General features: G+C 47.1%; 1 protein-coding gene across 1 annotated transcript in view; it reads left to right on the top strand.

Moving 5' to 3' along the window:
- Positions 1-2,432: 2,432 nt before the first annotated feature.
- The window catches only part of RBFA (ribosome binding factor A), a 31,121-nt gene continuing 16,456 nt past the window's right edge, over positions 2,433-17,097 (top strand). The window contains exons 1-6 of the mRNA XM_090039514.1: positions 2,433-2,766; positions 4,368-4,410; positions 7,972-8,148; positions 9,419-9,528; positions 11,050-11,134; positions 13,470-13,537. Of these exons, the coding sequence (XP_089895640.1) occupies positions 2,669-2,766; positions 4,368-4,410; positions 7,972-8,148; positions 9,419-9,528; positions 11,050-11,134; positions 13,470-13,537 (581 nt within the window). The 5' untranslated portion in view covers positions 2,433-2,668. The remainder of the gene's footprint in view (positions 2,767-4,367; positions 4,411-7,971; positions 8,149-9,418; positions 9,529-11,049; positions 11,135-13,469; positions 13,538-17,097) is intronic.

Genomic DNA, 17,097 nt, shown 5'->3' with positions numbered 1-17,097 from the left:
AACTCAGAAGGATCATAAGAGGTCAGAATGTTTTTTGATAGTATGGATTCCTCTTCAAAATCTCTGGGCTTATTTTGTGAATTGTGTTTGCACCCCTAACAGCACTATATTGCCTATTAACCTTAAAAGGATCTTGCAGCACCTGGGTTGAGAATCACAGCTTTGTCTGAGACAACTCTGGTTGTCTTCTTCCCAGGAGGAGGCCTCAGTTGTTCTGAGTCATGACTGATACAATATTTCTGGGAAGGGAAAGTAAATATCAAGCTTTCAAATGTCTCCTGCCCACCTAGAGAACAGTGTTACTGCTGTTTGGAGTCAGCAGCTTAACTTCCCTTTCACATAAAAGTGAGAAATAGGTGGAGAATAAATGTAGGGAAACTCAGTTCATATTTGACCTGGATAGGACTGCAACAGGTTAGAATGAAATCTCTGGCGGGAACCAGATGTGCAGGCATGTGCGGTCTGTGGTGCTACAGACCTCTTTGCAGTGCCACAAACTGCATTCCGGGCTCGTTAAAATGCGCCCTGTGCTACAAATTTTGTTACTGGGAAATCCCAGTAGTAAAAAAAAAAATGCTGCAAAAAAGTGGCACAGCACACACAGGAGCGTGTGCTGGCAGACGCAGAGGCTCGGCCTTCCTGGGAGATGCTCTAGCTGCTGGCCAGAGTGTCTCCCCTTCTCTAGTTCCCCCCTGGCTCCTCCAGCAGGCAGGGGCTGAACAAGAAGAACTAAGGAAATGGCAGTTTCTCCAAAGCAGGGTACTTCATCCTGCACCAAAGCTTGTGTGTGCCATAGGTGCCGAGTACATGGGGGTCCCCAGGGCCCTGGCCTCCTTTGGGAAGGGGCAGTCCCCAAAATGGGAACATAAAATCCCAGTACTAGGCTTCATGACTCCAGGACAGCATTTGTCCTTGATTTCCAGTATTGTGCAAGGATCTGGGTTTTCCATTCATCACGGAAAAATGCAGGAAATGGTGTGTTTCCTCTTGCAGGCTGGCAGAGTTCCAGCTTGCAAGGGGTGCCACATGCATGTGTGCACATGCACATATGGACATGGCCAAGAATATAGCCCCAGTCAGCAGTGGAGAGCAGTTCCCCCAGCTGCCTGCAGGTAAAAGTCTAGGGGGGCAGATTGAGGCTTCCATGGTGAGGGAGGGAGGGAGGGGTTGGGACTGAGGGCACTGCCCAGCCAGGGTAGTTCATGGGGGCTGGGGTAGGAAGTGGGAGAGACCCAGGACTCATCCAGGGGACCAGGGGACAGGGAATGCCTGCCTGCTGCTGTGCACACTCCTGGGGAGGGCTATGAGGGGGGAGGCACCGGCCCCCCAGATTTTTGCACAGGGCCAATGTGAGTTGCCTGCTGCCCGCTGCAGGCTCAGGGCTCCCTGCCCTGCTGCCCTCCCCCTGGAAGCCCTGCACCAGCTGTGCCACTGGCATGCAGGGATGCACTCCCTGGGTTTATCTTGTGAATCATGTTTGTACATCTAACAGTGCTAATTTTGTATGGCACCTTGCTAGCACCCATGAAGGGATTTCAAGACACCCCAGGGTGCCATGGCCTTCTGCTTGAGAATCGCTGTGCTAAGCAGTGTACAAACACACAATAAAAAAGCTGGGTCTTGCCCCAAAGCCCTTACAATCTAGTTGCCAGAGCTTCAAAGGGGTGTTTCTCCTTTGAGCTGAGTGGACTGGGTCAGAATGGAGCAACAAGTTGAAGCCATATCCAAGGGTCCCTGCTGCCGTCCTGCCCAAGTGAGAGATGGGGGCTGGGGGCTAGGATGGCTGTGCACATACTGACTTTGGCTTGCTCAGGCTAAAAGCAGAGTACTCTACTCATCTGGGGCTGATTAGTCTGAGATTTGATGCCCATCAGAACAGGTGAGGGACAATTGTAAGAACATAAAAGACACCATACTGGGTCAGATGAATGATCCACCTAGCCCAAGAGCCTCTCTGACAGGGCCAAGAGTGGATGCTACAGGGGGAGAGCATAGAACTGGGTCTCTCTAGACCAGCAGTTCTCACCCTGCTTTGTACCAGGGGCAGGGAGGAGGTGTGCAATACGGGGCCCCCAAGCAGCCCTTTGCAGGCTGGAACGCTGTCAGCCTGCAAGCAAGGCTTTCCCACGTTTTTCGCCTTAAAAGAATTCATTTTGAAAGTCTCCTTTCCTATGCTCTTGCAACCCACTTTCAGGTGGTGACCCACGGGTTGAGAAATGCAGCTCTAGGGGGATCTAGCTACACTCTCCTTGGCAGCCTTCAGTCTTTGTCCTTGAGACCTCCCCCCCCAAAAAACAAAAACAAACAAAAAAAAGAAACAAGAAAAAGAAATCAGCTGAGGCAAAGAGATAATTCAGCTACTTCACACGAGGAACACAAAACGCAAACACTCTTGGTTTAGAGGTGAGACCTTTTATTAGGCTTCTTTTTCTTTTACATCTTTTATGAGCTTGAATACATTTTCTTAGCTGCTTCGCACGCACTTCCTGCGGGACAAGGGGCCTGGGGCGAGACCAGACACCCCGATCCACGCCACGCCAAGCCAAGCCAAGCCGAGCTCTCTGGCAGAGGAGGGGAGGCGGCGCGGAGCCGGGGCGGGCCCGCCGTGCCCGCAGGGGGCGCTGCGCCGGCTCTCAGCCGCGGTCGGCGGAGGGACAGGCGCGGCGCCATGTGGAGCCTGGCGGCCGGGGCGCGCCGGGCTCTGCACGTCTCCGCCGCCCTGGGCGGCTCCAGGAACCTGCTCAAGAAATTCCTCCGCAAAACCAAGTAGGTGCGCGGGGATCCCCCCAGCCCAGACCGGGACACGACGCAGCCCCCCCGGGCCGGCCTCTGCCGCAGCCCGGCGATGCCAAGCAGGGGAGGCCCCGGGGCGGCTGGAACGCGGGGGTGTTGCGTGCTTGTGACGTCACAGAGGCGCTCTTGATGATGTCACCGTGGCACTGCCCTTCGGGAGCCTGCCTGCGCCGGCTCGGCATGGTCAGGAAGTGGCCTGTTGTCCTAAGTCGAGCTCTCCCCTGCCATGAGAAGGATGACACTCCCTCAGGATCCACCCCTCATCTGGCTTTCTACCTTCTCGGCTTGGGACTGGAAGTGTTTTTGTACAAACCCCCTCTCCCCCCCAACCCCCCCCCCCAAACAAACAAGCTACAAACCCCACGAGGTGGGAATGATTTTTGGTGCGGTTTTTATTTTAGAGTCTTTTATGCGTTTAAACCCCAGATGATGCTTAAAGCGGTTCGTTTCTCTGGAGGCCACCAAAATCACAGACACACACTCGTTAGATGGCACAAAAGGTGTATTTGCAAATAGGGTCAGAGCAGAGTCAAAAACTCAGATTACTCTGAACCCGCCAAGGAATTTTGCAGGCTGTATTTATCTTTTTCCTCCTGGGCACGTGTGCAGAAACAGGAACTCTTACAGCTCACTTCCGTTTCATATAAGCATACGTGTGGTTACATCACTACATACATCACATGTATATTATAATTGACTACTTAAGTATGCAGGGCGGAGAGGTAAATATGCATCAGCTAATTAAGCATGCTCAGAGACTTCTATAGGTCACCAAGAATTTAAACCCCCCCTCTTTCAAGGACACAGTCAGTTGAATTCCAGCTTCTGTAATCTACATGAGAAAGGCTAGGGAGAAGCTGGGGGAGAGTCTTCGATTTAGTATAAGAAGAGCTGTGGCAAGGCTGGGCAAGGAAAAAAGCCCTTGGCAGTGTTTCTTTCTTATCAGGTGCAAGATGCAAGCTGTGCATTTCTAACAATACTCCATTTCTAACACAGACGAGTGCAGTATGTGGTACCGCAGGCCTGTGTGTGGCGCCACATACTGCATGTGCAGGCATTTCCTGTGGCAGCTTGGAGGGGGGTTGACCCTGCAGGATCCCAGGGTCAAAAACACCCGTGTTGAATAAAAGCAGGGTGGTGCATGTGACAGCAGTGCGTGCCACCCAAAACTGGAGCCTGGAAGGCCAGAGCCACACTCCGGCTGCCAGCCAGACTTCTTGCCATGGCTGCAGCCCCAGGAGACCCCCAGGTAAGGCTGCTGGCCCCAGCCTCCCATACCTTACCTGGGGTAACCTGCCATACACTGGATTGCACATGGTACCAGCATTCCCCAGGAATAAGTAGCAGTGGCACAAGGTCTGTACTCATCTGGACACAGCCCTTGCTCTTTTTTGGGGAGGATTTGATTTTCCTGTGAGCTCTTGTAAGGGCAGCAGGTGTTCAGGGTCTTCATCTGGTGTTACTGGCTTCTGTTCAGGGGAAGTGTTCTTTTTGTTACCTGGACCCTGAAAATGTGAGGTTGGCACCAGTGAGACCAGTGTAGTAATTTTATGTTGTTTATCTTTTTCCAAAAGGAAGAAGTTTTGGTATGACAGCCGTGGGCTGGAGTCTCATCTGGTAAGTGCAGACTGTTAAAGTATCATCTTTATGTCCGTCCTGAGGGGTGAATTTTGCTTTTCCTATTGCCCGTCGTGGTCAAAATGCACTAATTTCTTAGTGAAGAAGCACCAGAAACTGAGTAACAGAAGTCACACTAATGTTTAGGCGCCACGTCAAAAGGAGTCTCATCTTTAACGGGTGTTAGAAGGAAAGATTCCAGGCCTGACGACCAGAATCAGAAGTGCTGACTATGCACAAGAATTGTTTAAGACTCACCAATCATTCCATGGAATTGCAAGTCTGGTGGTAGAAATGGAGACTAAATGTAGGCATAATGCAAAGGGGTAGCGGAAAGGGAATAGCAGAAAGAGTTATTTTAAGTTTGTCAGTGTCAGGTTATTTGTGTTTGCAGTAATTTATTTGTGTTTGTACTCCATTCTGGTGTACATGTGCTTTTTTCATGTGCCCCACGATACCTATGTAAGTTTTTCCACTGGGTTCCATGGATGTTCATGCCATAACTTCATTGGAAAATATCACCTTAATCCTGAAGTCTTGCTTTTCTAAGCAACTTTACTGTCTGCAAGATGGTGTTCTCACCACCACAATATTTTGCCTCTCTTTTCCATGTGGGTTAGCCCTTGGCTGCAATCTTACGACACATTCATGCATGAAATCAGTCAGTGGCGACTTGTTAAACACCTGGAATTAGGGGTGTGATGTGATGGCAGAACTGGGACCTTATTTTTCATATAAGTTTTTAGACTTAAATGCTGTCCTAGCAACTAGACTTTTAGGTTTTAATTATGGTAGCTGGGCCCTCTGGTATAGATGAAACTTTGCTGGCAAAAGATTTTCTGCCCTCAGAAGTAAGCTAGCTCCTGGAATGGCAGAAGCCATTCTTCCTTCTTCCTGCAGAGTTGTGTCCACAATTGAAATTTGGGTGGGAGAGCTGGCTTAGCGCTAGGTTATGATCTGTTTTCACCCATAGCTGGCATCATTGTACTAGCAGAACTTTGTAATGTAGATGGACCTTAGTTTGTAGATATTTGTTCCCTGGCGAGTGAACTGTGGTGTTTGTTCCACACATCCATAAGATTGTAGTTACTTTTCTTCCTTACCGATAGGATCCAAATTCAGATAAGTGGCCTAGAGCAGGAGTGTTAAACATAGGACCTATGGGCTGGATATGAACTGACTTTGTGAGCTGTGGGACCAGTTGAGGGCTTGTGCTGCATGTGGTGCATCAGCTAGACCTGGGGCTGCACACCGTACAGGAGGTCCAAGGTGTGGCCTGCAGGCAGCACCCTGCTGGACTGGCCCTGTGTGCTGGCCCTGGTACTCATGGATGCCTGTAGACTGACCCTGGAGCCAGCATGCAGAACTAGTTCAGCAGGGCACCACATGCAGCACGCGCCCTGGACCAACACCTTGTTGTTGCATGCAGTGCTGGGTCCAGCTTGCATGCCACATGCAGCAGAAGCCCCAGACGCAGCACTGTGAATGGTGCACATAGGACAGGAAGTCTGTCCTGATCTGGCCTGCAGAGCTGCTGAGTGATGATCCATGGGGCCCTGGTATCTCTTCCCCTCACTACTGATCAGCCTCAAGAGCTGTCTGTCATATAGCCCCACCCCTTGCTGCTGACTGCCTGTGAGGGCTGTCTGTCTAACAGGCAGCCCTCATAGCCAATCAGCAGTGACAGGTGGGGGCCCATGAGGCCAGATTAGTTTTACATTCCTGGTTTAAAGGATGTTGTCTAAATAGCCAGTTAACTAGCCTCAGAGTTGCCACATCCCCTCCACTTCTGAAATATTTTACTGTTTTGGATAATCTGTAGCACACTATTTGTGAAGTTTAAAATGTAGTATTGTGTTTAAAGCACTCCTTATATAATAAGTCACCCTACAAAATTTGACCCTCTCTTGCAACTTTTATTCAAAGTGCAGTTTTAAAAGCTATCTTTAAAATATTTTTCCATATTGCACTCCCTGCCTTGTAGAACACTGATTTACTGAACTGGACTGAATGGATGGCTAAATTTAAGGAGCTGCGCTATACTAGAGAATATGAGACAATACATCTTTAATACAGTACCTTTAGATCACATTTAAGAACATAAGAATTGCTATTTACTGGGTCAGACCATAGATCCATCTTGCCTGGTATCCTGTGTCACAGTGGCAGAGAGCAGATGCTGAAAGGAAGAGTGAACTGGATATGACCAGGGCTTTTTCCATTGTTCCTCTCTCACTTGCAGCCTCCAGCATTTAAAGTCTAGGGAGCTGTGATTCAGAAGTTGTATCCCTAAGTCCTGTGCTCAATAGCTACTAAAGCCCCTTTTCTCCAAGACTCTGTCCAATCCCTTTTTGAATTGGGCTAAACCAGGGGTGGGGAAAATACAGCCCGCAGGCTGGATCCAGCCTGAGAGGCCATTCTATCTGGCCCGTGGGGACCCTAAAACATTTTTGAAAATTAAAATTTATCTGTCCTTGGTTCCTGTCAAAAATGTTAGGAACCAGGGGCAGTAGGACCCAGGGGAATCCTCAGGGAGCTACTGCAACAGCAGGGCTCACTTGGCCCCACCCCCCAAGCCAGCAGCCCCAGCAGGGGCTTCTGACCTGGGACCAGGTGACTGCCCTGGCGTGGGAAGCTCAGGGAAGGGGAAAGGCAGGAAAGGAGCTAGTGTGGAGAGTGGGCAAAAGTGGCCCCTCCCCCGCCCCATGGCCTATGCTGTCTGCTGCAGCTGTTCACAGGTTCACAGCCTGCGCAGGGCTGTTCTGAGCAGGCACAGGCAGCCCTATGTGGGCTGCGAGCGGCTGCAGCATGAGACGCTGGCCACAGGGTGGGGGAAGGGCCACTTTCCCCCCATAGTCAGCACCAACTTGTAAGCTGGCCCTGTGTGGCTCCAGGCTTGCCGCGTTTGCTGCTGCTGCATGCCTGGAGCTCGCGGTGGTGGTAGGCTGCCACCACTGCCTCTGGGCTGCCCAGCACACGAGCTCCGGGCAGGCAGCAGCAGCAAACACTGCCCGGCGTGGCATGCGGGGTGGTCATAGCCGCTGCCATTGTGATGCAGCCCCAGTGGGTGACCTTAGAGCCGTGCGGGACCCAGGCTGGCAGTGGCTGCAGGTTACAAGCTGGTGCTAAGTACGGGGGAAAAGTGACCCCTTGCCTGCCTCATGGCCAATGCCCCATGCTGCAGCCACTCGCAGTCCATGTGGGGCTGCCTCTGCCTGCTTAGGACAGCCCTGCGTGGGCTGCGAGCAGCTGCAGTAGGGAGCATGGGCCATGGGGTGGGGGAGGGGCCGCTTTTCCCCATGCTCCACACCAGCTCCTTCACTGCCGGCGAGCAAGGGGTCAAGGCTGTGCACTGCTCCCCACCTGTACCATAGGCTGGAGGAGTGCTGGGAGTGAGCGGGCGTGGGAGTGAGCACTGCTGACCGCTATGCTGATGTTTTTAATGAACTGTCCACAATGACTCCCAGATCTTTCCTATGTGGTAACAGCTAATGTAGAGCCAGACATGTTTTGTGATTTGCTTAAACACTGTGTTTATAGCTACTATTTTTGTTTTTAAAGGTATATAAGCCATCGGGCTTGGCCTCTATACTAAAAGATTCTCAGCAGAAAGCTAGGAAAGAAGACAGTATACGCATAAGTATACTGAATAAGGTCTTGTACAACACTATCACAGACTTGATGAGTACCTGTGAAGTCAGTCAGGAACTCTATGATCTTAAGCTGGACATCTCCAAGGCAAGTACTCAAGCTACAATTTATGTAAAGCCACTATGATAATCAGTGTGACAACTAAGTACAGTAGTCAAAAAGAACTTGCTTATACTTGGGTCCTGCACTGTGGTCCATGGCTCTGTTCTCTGTCTCCGATGGCTGTCAGAAAGCAAAGGTGAACCAACACTTGTTTTATGGGCAGCTCCTCTGTGGCAGCAGAAGTGTTTCAGTGCTTAAAGAGTTGGTGCTCCTGTGCTGATGGAATGAAGAGATTTTGCCACTGTAGGGGAGCTGTGAGTGTGTGTGCCCTCACAGTTTTGCCAGACGATCTCAGATTCTGCTAAGAAAATTATGCAGCATAGAGCAGGACTTGTGCTGGCTGGATGTTCCCACACAAAAAGAGATACACTTTGAATGGTATAGTTTGGTGGTTTTCAGCCTGTGGTCTTCTGACCCTTGGGAGTCCACAGACTATGTTTAAGGGGTCCATGAAAGATGACTGTGATTAGGAACCTACCGAAATCATGACTTGGCGATTTCAGGCAAGCCCTGCAAAAATGCATGAGGCCTGCTTTTTTGGCAGTCTCCCTGAAAAGAAAAAAAAATCTTCACCAAAAATAAAATGCTTGCCAGTCCTTGTGGCCACTGCAGCCTGGCTACACAGTCCGCTGGGGAGGGGAATGGGAGACGGCGTGGAGCTGGTATGGCAAGATTGCCACCTTTCACTGCTGATTGGTTATGAGGGCTGCCTGCTGGACAGACAGCTCTTGCAGCCAGTCAGTGTCGAGGGATGGGGCTGTATGACAGACAGCTCTTGCAGCTGATCAGCAGTGGGGGAGGGGGGTGCTACCAGGGTCCCATGGCCAGTCAGAGGTGTGGGGGGCCCACTGTGCTATGCTCACGAAAATGGCTGCAAGGCCCGCAGTCTGCCTGTGAAATTGGCCAGCATCTGCTTCGACTTTGGTACACCCCAAACTATGGTCAATTAAAAGTGTGTGAATACCCTCACTTAAAATTCAAAAGGGTCTGAATCTTCATTTTAAATTTTTTAGGAGTCTGCAAATTAAAAAAAAAAGGTTGAAAGCCACTAGTATAGTTTAATTCAGGTCATAACATATATGGGCATTGCTCCCCACTCCTACTCTAAGAAACAAGGCCTACTGGTAGCAGCGCAGGTTTGGCACGGGTCAACCCATATCTGCATGGGTCATAGTAGACATCTTAAAGTGTGAATGTTTTGGGGGTTTTGTTGTTGTTAAGTAAAGTGTTGTGTAATAGTCTTTGCATTTTGCAGGTATCCCTGGTATCAGACTTTTCAGTATGTCGTGTGTACTGGAATTCTACTGCAGTAGGTAACATCAAGCATGTGGAAAGTATTCTACAGAAAAGTGCTCTACGTATAAGGTACTAGTGCATGCTATAAACCTGTGGTGCCCAACCTTTTCACCATGTGAGCTGGATCTGTTGAGGGGTGCAATCCATGGTGGGTCCCCAATCCAGCTGCAGAGGGGGTGAGGATACTGTGCAACCTGACCCTGATCTGTTTGCCCAGGGAAGTAGGGGTGACCCAATCCCAATCCAGACATGGAAGGTAGGGGATGGGGTGGAGCAGCCCTGATCCAGATGTGTGGGGGAAGAGGGGCCAGGGAGCAGTCCTGATCCAGATACAAGGAGGGGTGGGGAGCATCCCAGCACTGCTCCAGGTGCACAAGGAGGAGTGTGGAGTGACCCCCATTCAGATGCACAAGGGTGGGGTGGGGTGAGGTTCAGAGTAGTGCAGCCCCAATCTGGATGCACGGGAGGGTGGAGGGAGGGCAGGACATAGCCCAGCCCCAATTCAGATGTGTGGGAGAGGGGTGGTTCAGACATGCAGGTTGCAGGTGAGAGGGTAGAATGAGGAGCAGCCCAGCCTGATCTGGTCCTGATCCCACTGCATGGCAATAGCCAGGGCAAGGCTGTGTTGGACCATGCAGAGTTTTCAGCACCCCCCTGAAAAATTTTCCCATGGACCGGATGGCTTGGCTCTGCACCCCTGCTGTAAATTGCTGGTGCCCGAGTCATCCAGCTCTGTTGGCCAAATGAGTACTGCGGGGCTGGATTGTGCCTGCAGCTTTACCCTGTGCATTAGTTCCAGTCATGGACCACCCCTATGTGCCAGCCTGATAATGGCACATGGGGCAATATTATCTAGCTTATGGTGCTCCCAAGAGATGTTGCAGGACAGCTGCAACACATGGAACAGCACTAGTTGTCATGGTGCTGTTGGTGCGGTCAGCTGCTGTGGCAGTGGCTATTTTTGTGGCACCTGGTGCTGCTGCCCCAGTTGTTCTGCCTCCCCTCAGTTTTGCTACTGGAGCTCCCTATGGGTCTGGAAATTTAGCAGCAAGTAATGCTGCCACTGCTCCCCCACCACCAAATTTTCATGAGGAACCTCACAGACCAGATGACACTGCTCCAAAGACCAGATTTAGTCCACAGACTGTAGGTTAAAAACCATGGCTGTAAACAGCTTATCTGCTTCATACACACCCTTGCCTATTAGAAGTTTTCCGTAAGAAATCCTTAAGGTATTCTAAATTCACCAAAGTGACTCTCATTTGAATATTCTATATTAAGATGTTGGTTATCTGCATTTCTGGTTATTTTGGCTCATATAATTTCCTTTGATGAGCCACAGCCATATCCGACCAGATAAGAAGAATTTCCCTGGAGGACAAGCTTTAAGCTAGTGTAACACTAGCATATCAAATAAACGTGTGATATCCTAAAATTTGTCATCTAAGTGATACCCTTCAGAATGATAGGATTTGCAAACAGGATCCTTGCCTGACAGTGCATTTCTGATGCATTTTTATTTAACAAATACTGCATTTGCTCTAATGATGCTGTACTTTAACACATATCTGGACACTGCATTTTTCCCAGGTATCTTTTGCTAGCTCGTCAGGTTCTGCGAAATATGCCTCCAATAGTATTTGTTAAAGATAAAGAAGCTGAAGCCATGAGAAAGGTAAGACAGAATCACTGATTTGGTGCATAAGTATCACATGTTACAATGGTTTTGGAATGGATGGTTTGACATGTACGGTGTTTAAGCGGACTCGAAGTTTAGTCAGTACACCTGGAAAGCAATTCTGTCATACTGTTCTGATTATAAGTTGACATGGTAATATAAGTCATCTTGGTTTCACATTGTTTTAGGGAAGCAGCTTTTCCCCACCCACAAATATAAGATGATACGCAGAAAAAGTCTTTGAGCTGTTACCACCCTTACAAAACCCTTCCAGAGAAGCAGATAACTAAGGAAAGGACCTAAATAGTTAAACACACTAAAATAGTAAAATCCTGCATTGAGAGCGTTCCAGTTCTGCATTTTTATTCGGTACACAAAGTTATTACCAGCACAAAATGCAAGATTGTCCAGGGGCTTGTTTGTAGGTTGACCCTGCATATAAGTCAAGTGTAATTTGTATGGTTCTCTCCTGGGTTACACTTGTTCTTTTTAGGTGGTGGACAACAGTCTCTGGAGTTTTTTTGTGAACCCATTGACATTACCTACTTTTTTAACTTGTTAATATTTTTTCTCTAAGAATGTTTCTGACTGGTAAGTAGGTTAATCCAATAGAACTAGAATCAGATTGTGATAACGTCTATTTTCCTTTTATCGGTGCTGATACGCCCTCTAAGGAAAACTAGTCCCGTAACCTAATGGTAAAGAGAAAGAAGACAGTAATAGGGTGACCAGCTGGCTGAATGCATTGCAGACAACAGAGTAGAGATTATAACCAGTTGAGTTGTCTTGGGAACCAATTTTGAATACTGTAAAAAAGCCACTGACTCTCTGATGGAAAGAAGCATGGATATTAACTACTGAGGGCATTATCTAGGTAAAGGTAGAAGGGCTTGTCAGAATAGTGGAGTACTTCCAGAATATTGTCCCCTTGGTGTTTGTTGTTGTTTTTAAGGACAATCAAAGAGACAAATTTGGTAGTGATTGTGCAATTTTAAGAGCTAGGGACAGAAATTATGCATAAACTGGTGTAAGTGATTGGAAACCAGTTCAAATCTGTAACACAACAGAAGTTCAGCACACATAAGCCACTTTCAAAATGGTTGAAACTGGTCTAAGATAAACCTAGATGGATGTAGTAGCAGACTTAACTGATTTAAGTTAAATCAGTTTATTGAAATTCTGTCCCAGATCTCCTCCAGATTCAAATTAACTCACAGTCCTCCAGCATCCCAGGATGCTTTGGACTTCCCCTGCCAACCTCCCTCCCAGGAGCCTTGGCCCAAGCTGTCTGCTCCAGCCAAGCAGGGAGGTATGCTCTAGCACACCTCTGGCTTCTGGCCTGGGCCACTGCAGGCATGTGACTGCATATCTAGAATCAAAAGTGAATGTCTGTTTACTTGCTTATCGGTTTAGCCTACACAACTTAGACTAATCTTTGAACATTGAATTTATTCAGCCTTAGGCTTTTGGACTGTCTGTACTTAGCCTAGGTATTAGAGAGTGTACTGGTCTGTGGACTCTTATGGGAACTGAGTAGCCCAGGTATTGGGCTGGTATTTAAGAATAATACTAAAAACTAATTGAAGTCAGTTCTGTGACCTGATTTAGCTGATTCTTAGATATAAAGTTGCTGGCAATGGGCTTAAACAGTTATCACTGCTGTCAGAAGCATGGGAACATCTAGTGTTTAACTAGCAATGTTTGAAAAAGGAGGATGAGCTTCATTATTCACTCAGAAATTAAATATTGAATTTTCTCAGAGTACTTCCGGATCAAGAAAATGTTTCATGCCAGCACACTTCAACCAGAGTGAGAATTTTTCTACTATACCTGTGTCACCAGCAAAAAAAAAAAAAGTAGAAATTGAAACTAAAATGTAGGCGTGTAGTGGCTAATCGTTTTAGGGTTTTTAGTCCTTTATCCTGACCTGAAAGAAACAGTAATCTCTGCATTAATTATACCATTTGGTATAAAGATTACAAGCAGGGAAGGCACTTGCAATATGTCCCAAGGCTGATAAATTAGAAATAGAAAAGATCTGTTAGATTGCCCACTTAACCCTGCTGCCAAGGAAAGACTCTGCTCCACATTGCATTTTATAGTACTTACCGAGAGGCCATGGTAAATTAAGTGGATGATTACTTGGAACAGAACATAGAATATTTTACAAGAGATCCTTTTTCAGAAGCCTAGAGGGAGGTAAGTAGGACATTCATACATGTAAACCAGAGCTCTCTATTAGGTCTTCTACAGGCCTGTTTCTTTTCTGAATGTGAACAGAAGAGCTTTTATACTGGAACTTTAATTGGGGTTTTATTAACCCATTTTACAGATTGATGAGTTACTGGCAGTTGCTGATTTTGGACCTGAAAAAGAAAATTCGTCTCAAAATGATTTCAGGTGAGGTTTTTTGTGATTTTTGTCAAAATTGCGCAACAAGTGGCAGTTATCTTCAGCTATCTATATCTAGTTTGAAATAGAATACTGTTAAAGACATCAGAAATAATGGTGTTGTGTCTGTCTGAAATTTGTATGCATTTATATCCTATCACGGTATCTGAACTGTAACACTTAAAAATTTAGTATAGTGGAGTTATATAAAAAGGCATAATTAGTGCAGTTTAAAGAGTTTCTTATTGGGCAGATAGTCTTTAAAAAAACTCAGCTTGTATTGTATATAAAGCTAGACAAATTAAATAGACATTTAAAACTAAACACCAGCTATATTAAGGGATAGTATTTTATTTCATTTTATTTTATTTTACATAGGATTTGACACAAAAAACTTCCACTTTCAAAATACGGTTAATATTTATAAGCCTTCCCTCACTCACGTTGCACCTTGGATAAAGATGAACAAAATATTAAAAATCATTTCACATTCTTCATACATTACATTTAGTCTTGTATTTTACTCAGTGTGGATGTTTATTTTGCTTGTTGGTTCTCCTGCACATGCACAAAGGTACAGTTTGTAGGTTGAAGAGTCTCATGCAGTTCATTCTTTCTGGATTAATTGCTTCTAATTTGAAACACTGAATCGCAGAAGTCAGCTCTGCTCTGTTGGTGAGCTCAGCATTTATCTGCTTCAGCATTTTCTTCAGCAAGCAGCATCTATGAGCAGTAGGATAGGGACAGAAAAAAATGCTTTTGACCCAGAGTAGAGGATACTTTTGTTTTGGTAGTCTGTTGGCCTTGAATTTCATGGATAGCTCTATAGAAGGACATCGGATATTAGTCATGGCATAGGGACTTCTCTGTACTTAGTAAATTAATATGTTAAAGGGTCTGGCACTCCTGAGCCCACTGCTCTATCCTAGGAATTTATACCATGCTAACTTCCATAATATGAGACCTTAAAAAGTTAAAAAATATGCAAGGCAAGTGTAACAGATCTTCATGGTAGACTCTGGAAACATACACAAGTATTGCGGAGACTTATTCATAGGGAAATTACCAGTATAGCAGAAGAACTCCATAGTGCCATTTTTATTCCAGAATAAATGTCAGAATAACTCCCTATATGGACTAACTAGTACAGTTCTGGTAATTTTTTCCTATATATAAACAAGCTTCATGGGCATGTCCAGATGAGCACAGTTGTGCAGTATGTGGCACCGCAAACACATTTGCAGCGCCACATACTTCACAGTCTGGTGTTCTCCGTGCTGCAGGGGCTCACTGCCCAAGCATGAGTTGCACTGTTTTTTTCCCCCATGGGATATCCAGGGGTTAAAAAAAAAAAAATGCTGAAAAAAAAACCTGGCACAGTACACACTCGGGTAGCATGTGCTGCTGAAAAGTGGAGCTGGGCCACCCGAAGCCATGCTCTGCTGCCAGCCAGGCTCTGCGCAGCAGAATCGCCATGACTGCGGCCCCAGGAGGCCCCCAGAACCCCAGGTAAGGCTGTTGGGGCCAGGCACTGTCTCTCCTACCCCACCCAAGGCAACTTACTCTGTGCCAAAGTGTGCATGGCACAGGCAGTCCCCAGCGACAAGTAGTTGTGGCTCAAGGTGTGCCACTGCTACTTGTCCCTGGGGAACTAAATGTCTGCGCACATGTAGACAGACATGTGAGTTTTAGAATGATACTCTGAAGGTGATCAAGTCAGGAATCATTCTTATTTTATGAGGAATTTTGATGAATTCCCTGTTAGAATGGTGGTGAGATGCAGGATGGATACACTTGAGCCCAACTAAACACCTGACTGCTTGCTGCAGTGTCCTGGTAAAGCAACCTGATGAATTGTTGTGCCTTAAAAGATTCATGGTCCAGTTCACTAGATGCAAATTTGATGCATCTTTTGGGGGAATGCCGTGGCCACGGTAAAGGTTTTCCCTGCAGAATACACACCAGTTTTCAGTTTGGGCCCATGTACTTTAAGCTTTCTGAGCCTCTAGCTCCAATACAGTCTCTTTTCTTTATCTGTTTGTGATGGTCACTCTGGGAACAAGCTGTCTCTTTCCTATTTATAGAAGTGCGGTCTCAGAACTGCTGTAGCAGGTCCCCAGATCCAGTACTAATGCCATCAGACATTATTGTTATATAAAAACATCTTTTTCCAGAGATCCACTTTGTGAGTACTCTAGTTTATAGTTCACCTTCTCAGGAAGAGGTAGCAGTGGAAATTAGTGAACCAGGCTTTGGAGGAAGGGTTCCAAATGAATCACGTTGCCGAGCAGAATACCCAGTTATAAATAAACACCTATGAGCATTTCCATTCCTTTGTTTTCTCTCTCCTCTTGAATATTTGTTGAGCCTAGCTCAGAATCACTTGAGGTAAGGCTGTTAAACATGTGGCCCATGGGCTGGATCATACTCATGGAACTGCTCCATCTGGCCTGCCAGGCTACTGGTGGGCTGTGGGTGTTGGTGGCATGGCTGGGTAGAGTGGCCTGCTGCAAAATTTGTGGCCTCTGATCCCTGGTAAACGTGGCTTTCAGTGGCAGAAGGGTTAGCAAACGCTGTGCTGACACAATTCTGCTTGGTGGGCAGCCATTTGTCCTATCACTGCCAGCCCTACTTCAGGCCTCTCCTCCTCCTGCTTCCTCCCACCTCTCATTGCTCAGGTATTGATAGTTTTAACAGTAGACCTATTTGAGGATGGACATAGATTCATAGACTGTAGAGTCGGAAGGGACCACAAAGAATCATTGTGTCCGACCCCCTGCCCTGGCAGGAAAGAGGACCAAGGTCAGATGACCCCAGCCAGGTGACTATCAAGCCTCCTCTTGAAGACCTCCAAGTTACGTGATAGCACCACCTCTCCTGGAAGCCCATTCGTATTCTGGAACCCTTGCTGTAAAAAATTTCTTCCTAATGTCTAACTTAAATCTACTCTCCACTAGTTTGCACCCATTATTCCTAGTTACTCCCTGGGGTGCTCTGGTAAATAGCACATCACCAATTCCCTGTTGTCCTCCCTTGATAAACTTATAGGCGGCTACAAGGTCTCCCCTCAGCCATCTCTTGTGAAGGCTGAAGAGATCCAGATCTGTCAACCTCTCCAGTGGCCCTCCTCTGAACCCTCTTCAGATTCGCCTTGTTCCTCTTAAAGTGTGGTGCCCAAAACTGGACACAGTACTCCAACTGTGGCCTGATCAATGCCACATAGAGGGGGAGCATCACCTCCCTTAGTCTGTTGGTCTTGCATCTGCTAATACACGGCAAGGTGCAGTTGGCTTTGTTAATGGCCTCATTACACTGCCGGCTCATGTTCATCTTGGAGTGAACTATGACTCCAAGATCTCCCTCAGCCTCTGAGCTGCTGAGGAGGTCTTCCCCCAACCTATAGGTGTGCTGGGGATTCCTCCTTTTCTAGGTTGTGTACCTTACACTTACCTTTGTTGAATTACATTCTATTTGATGCCATTCCCTCATCTCCTTAACACAGGGAACAGGAATGAGAACACAGTAAAGCAAGATAATAAGCATATATAGGTAATTCATAAAATCCAACT

Source organism: Crocodylus siamensis, chromosome 3 (assembly GCF_052110815.1).
Source record: "Crocodylus siamensis isolate JL-2025a chromosome 3, ASM5211081v1, whole genome shotgun sequence".
NCBI lineage: Eukaryota > Metazoa > Chordata > Crocodylia > Crocodylidae > Crocodylus > Crocodylus siamensis.
The sequence above is the reverse complement of the archived record's forward strand: the minus strand, read 5'-3'. Positions and strand labels throughout refer to the sequence as shown.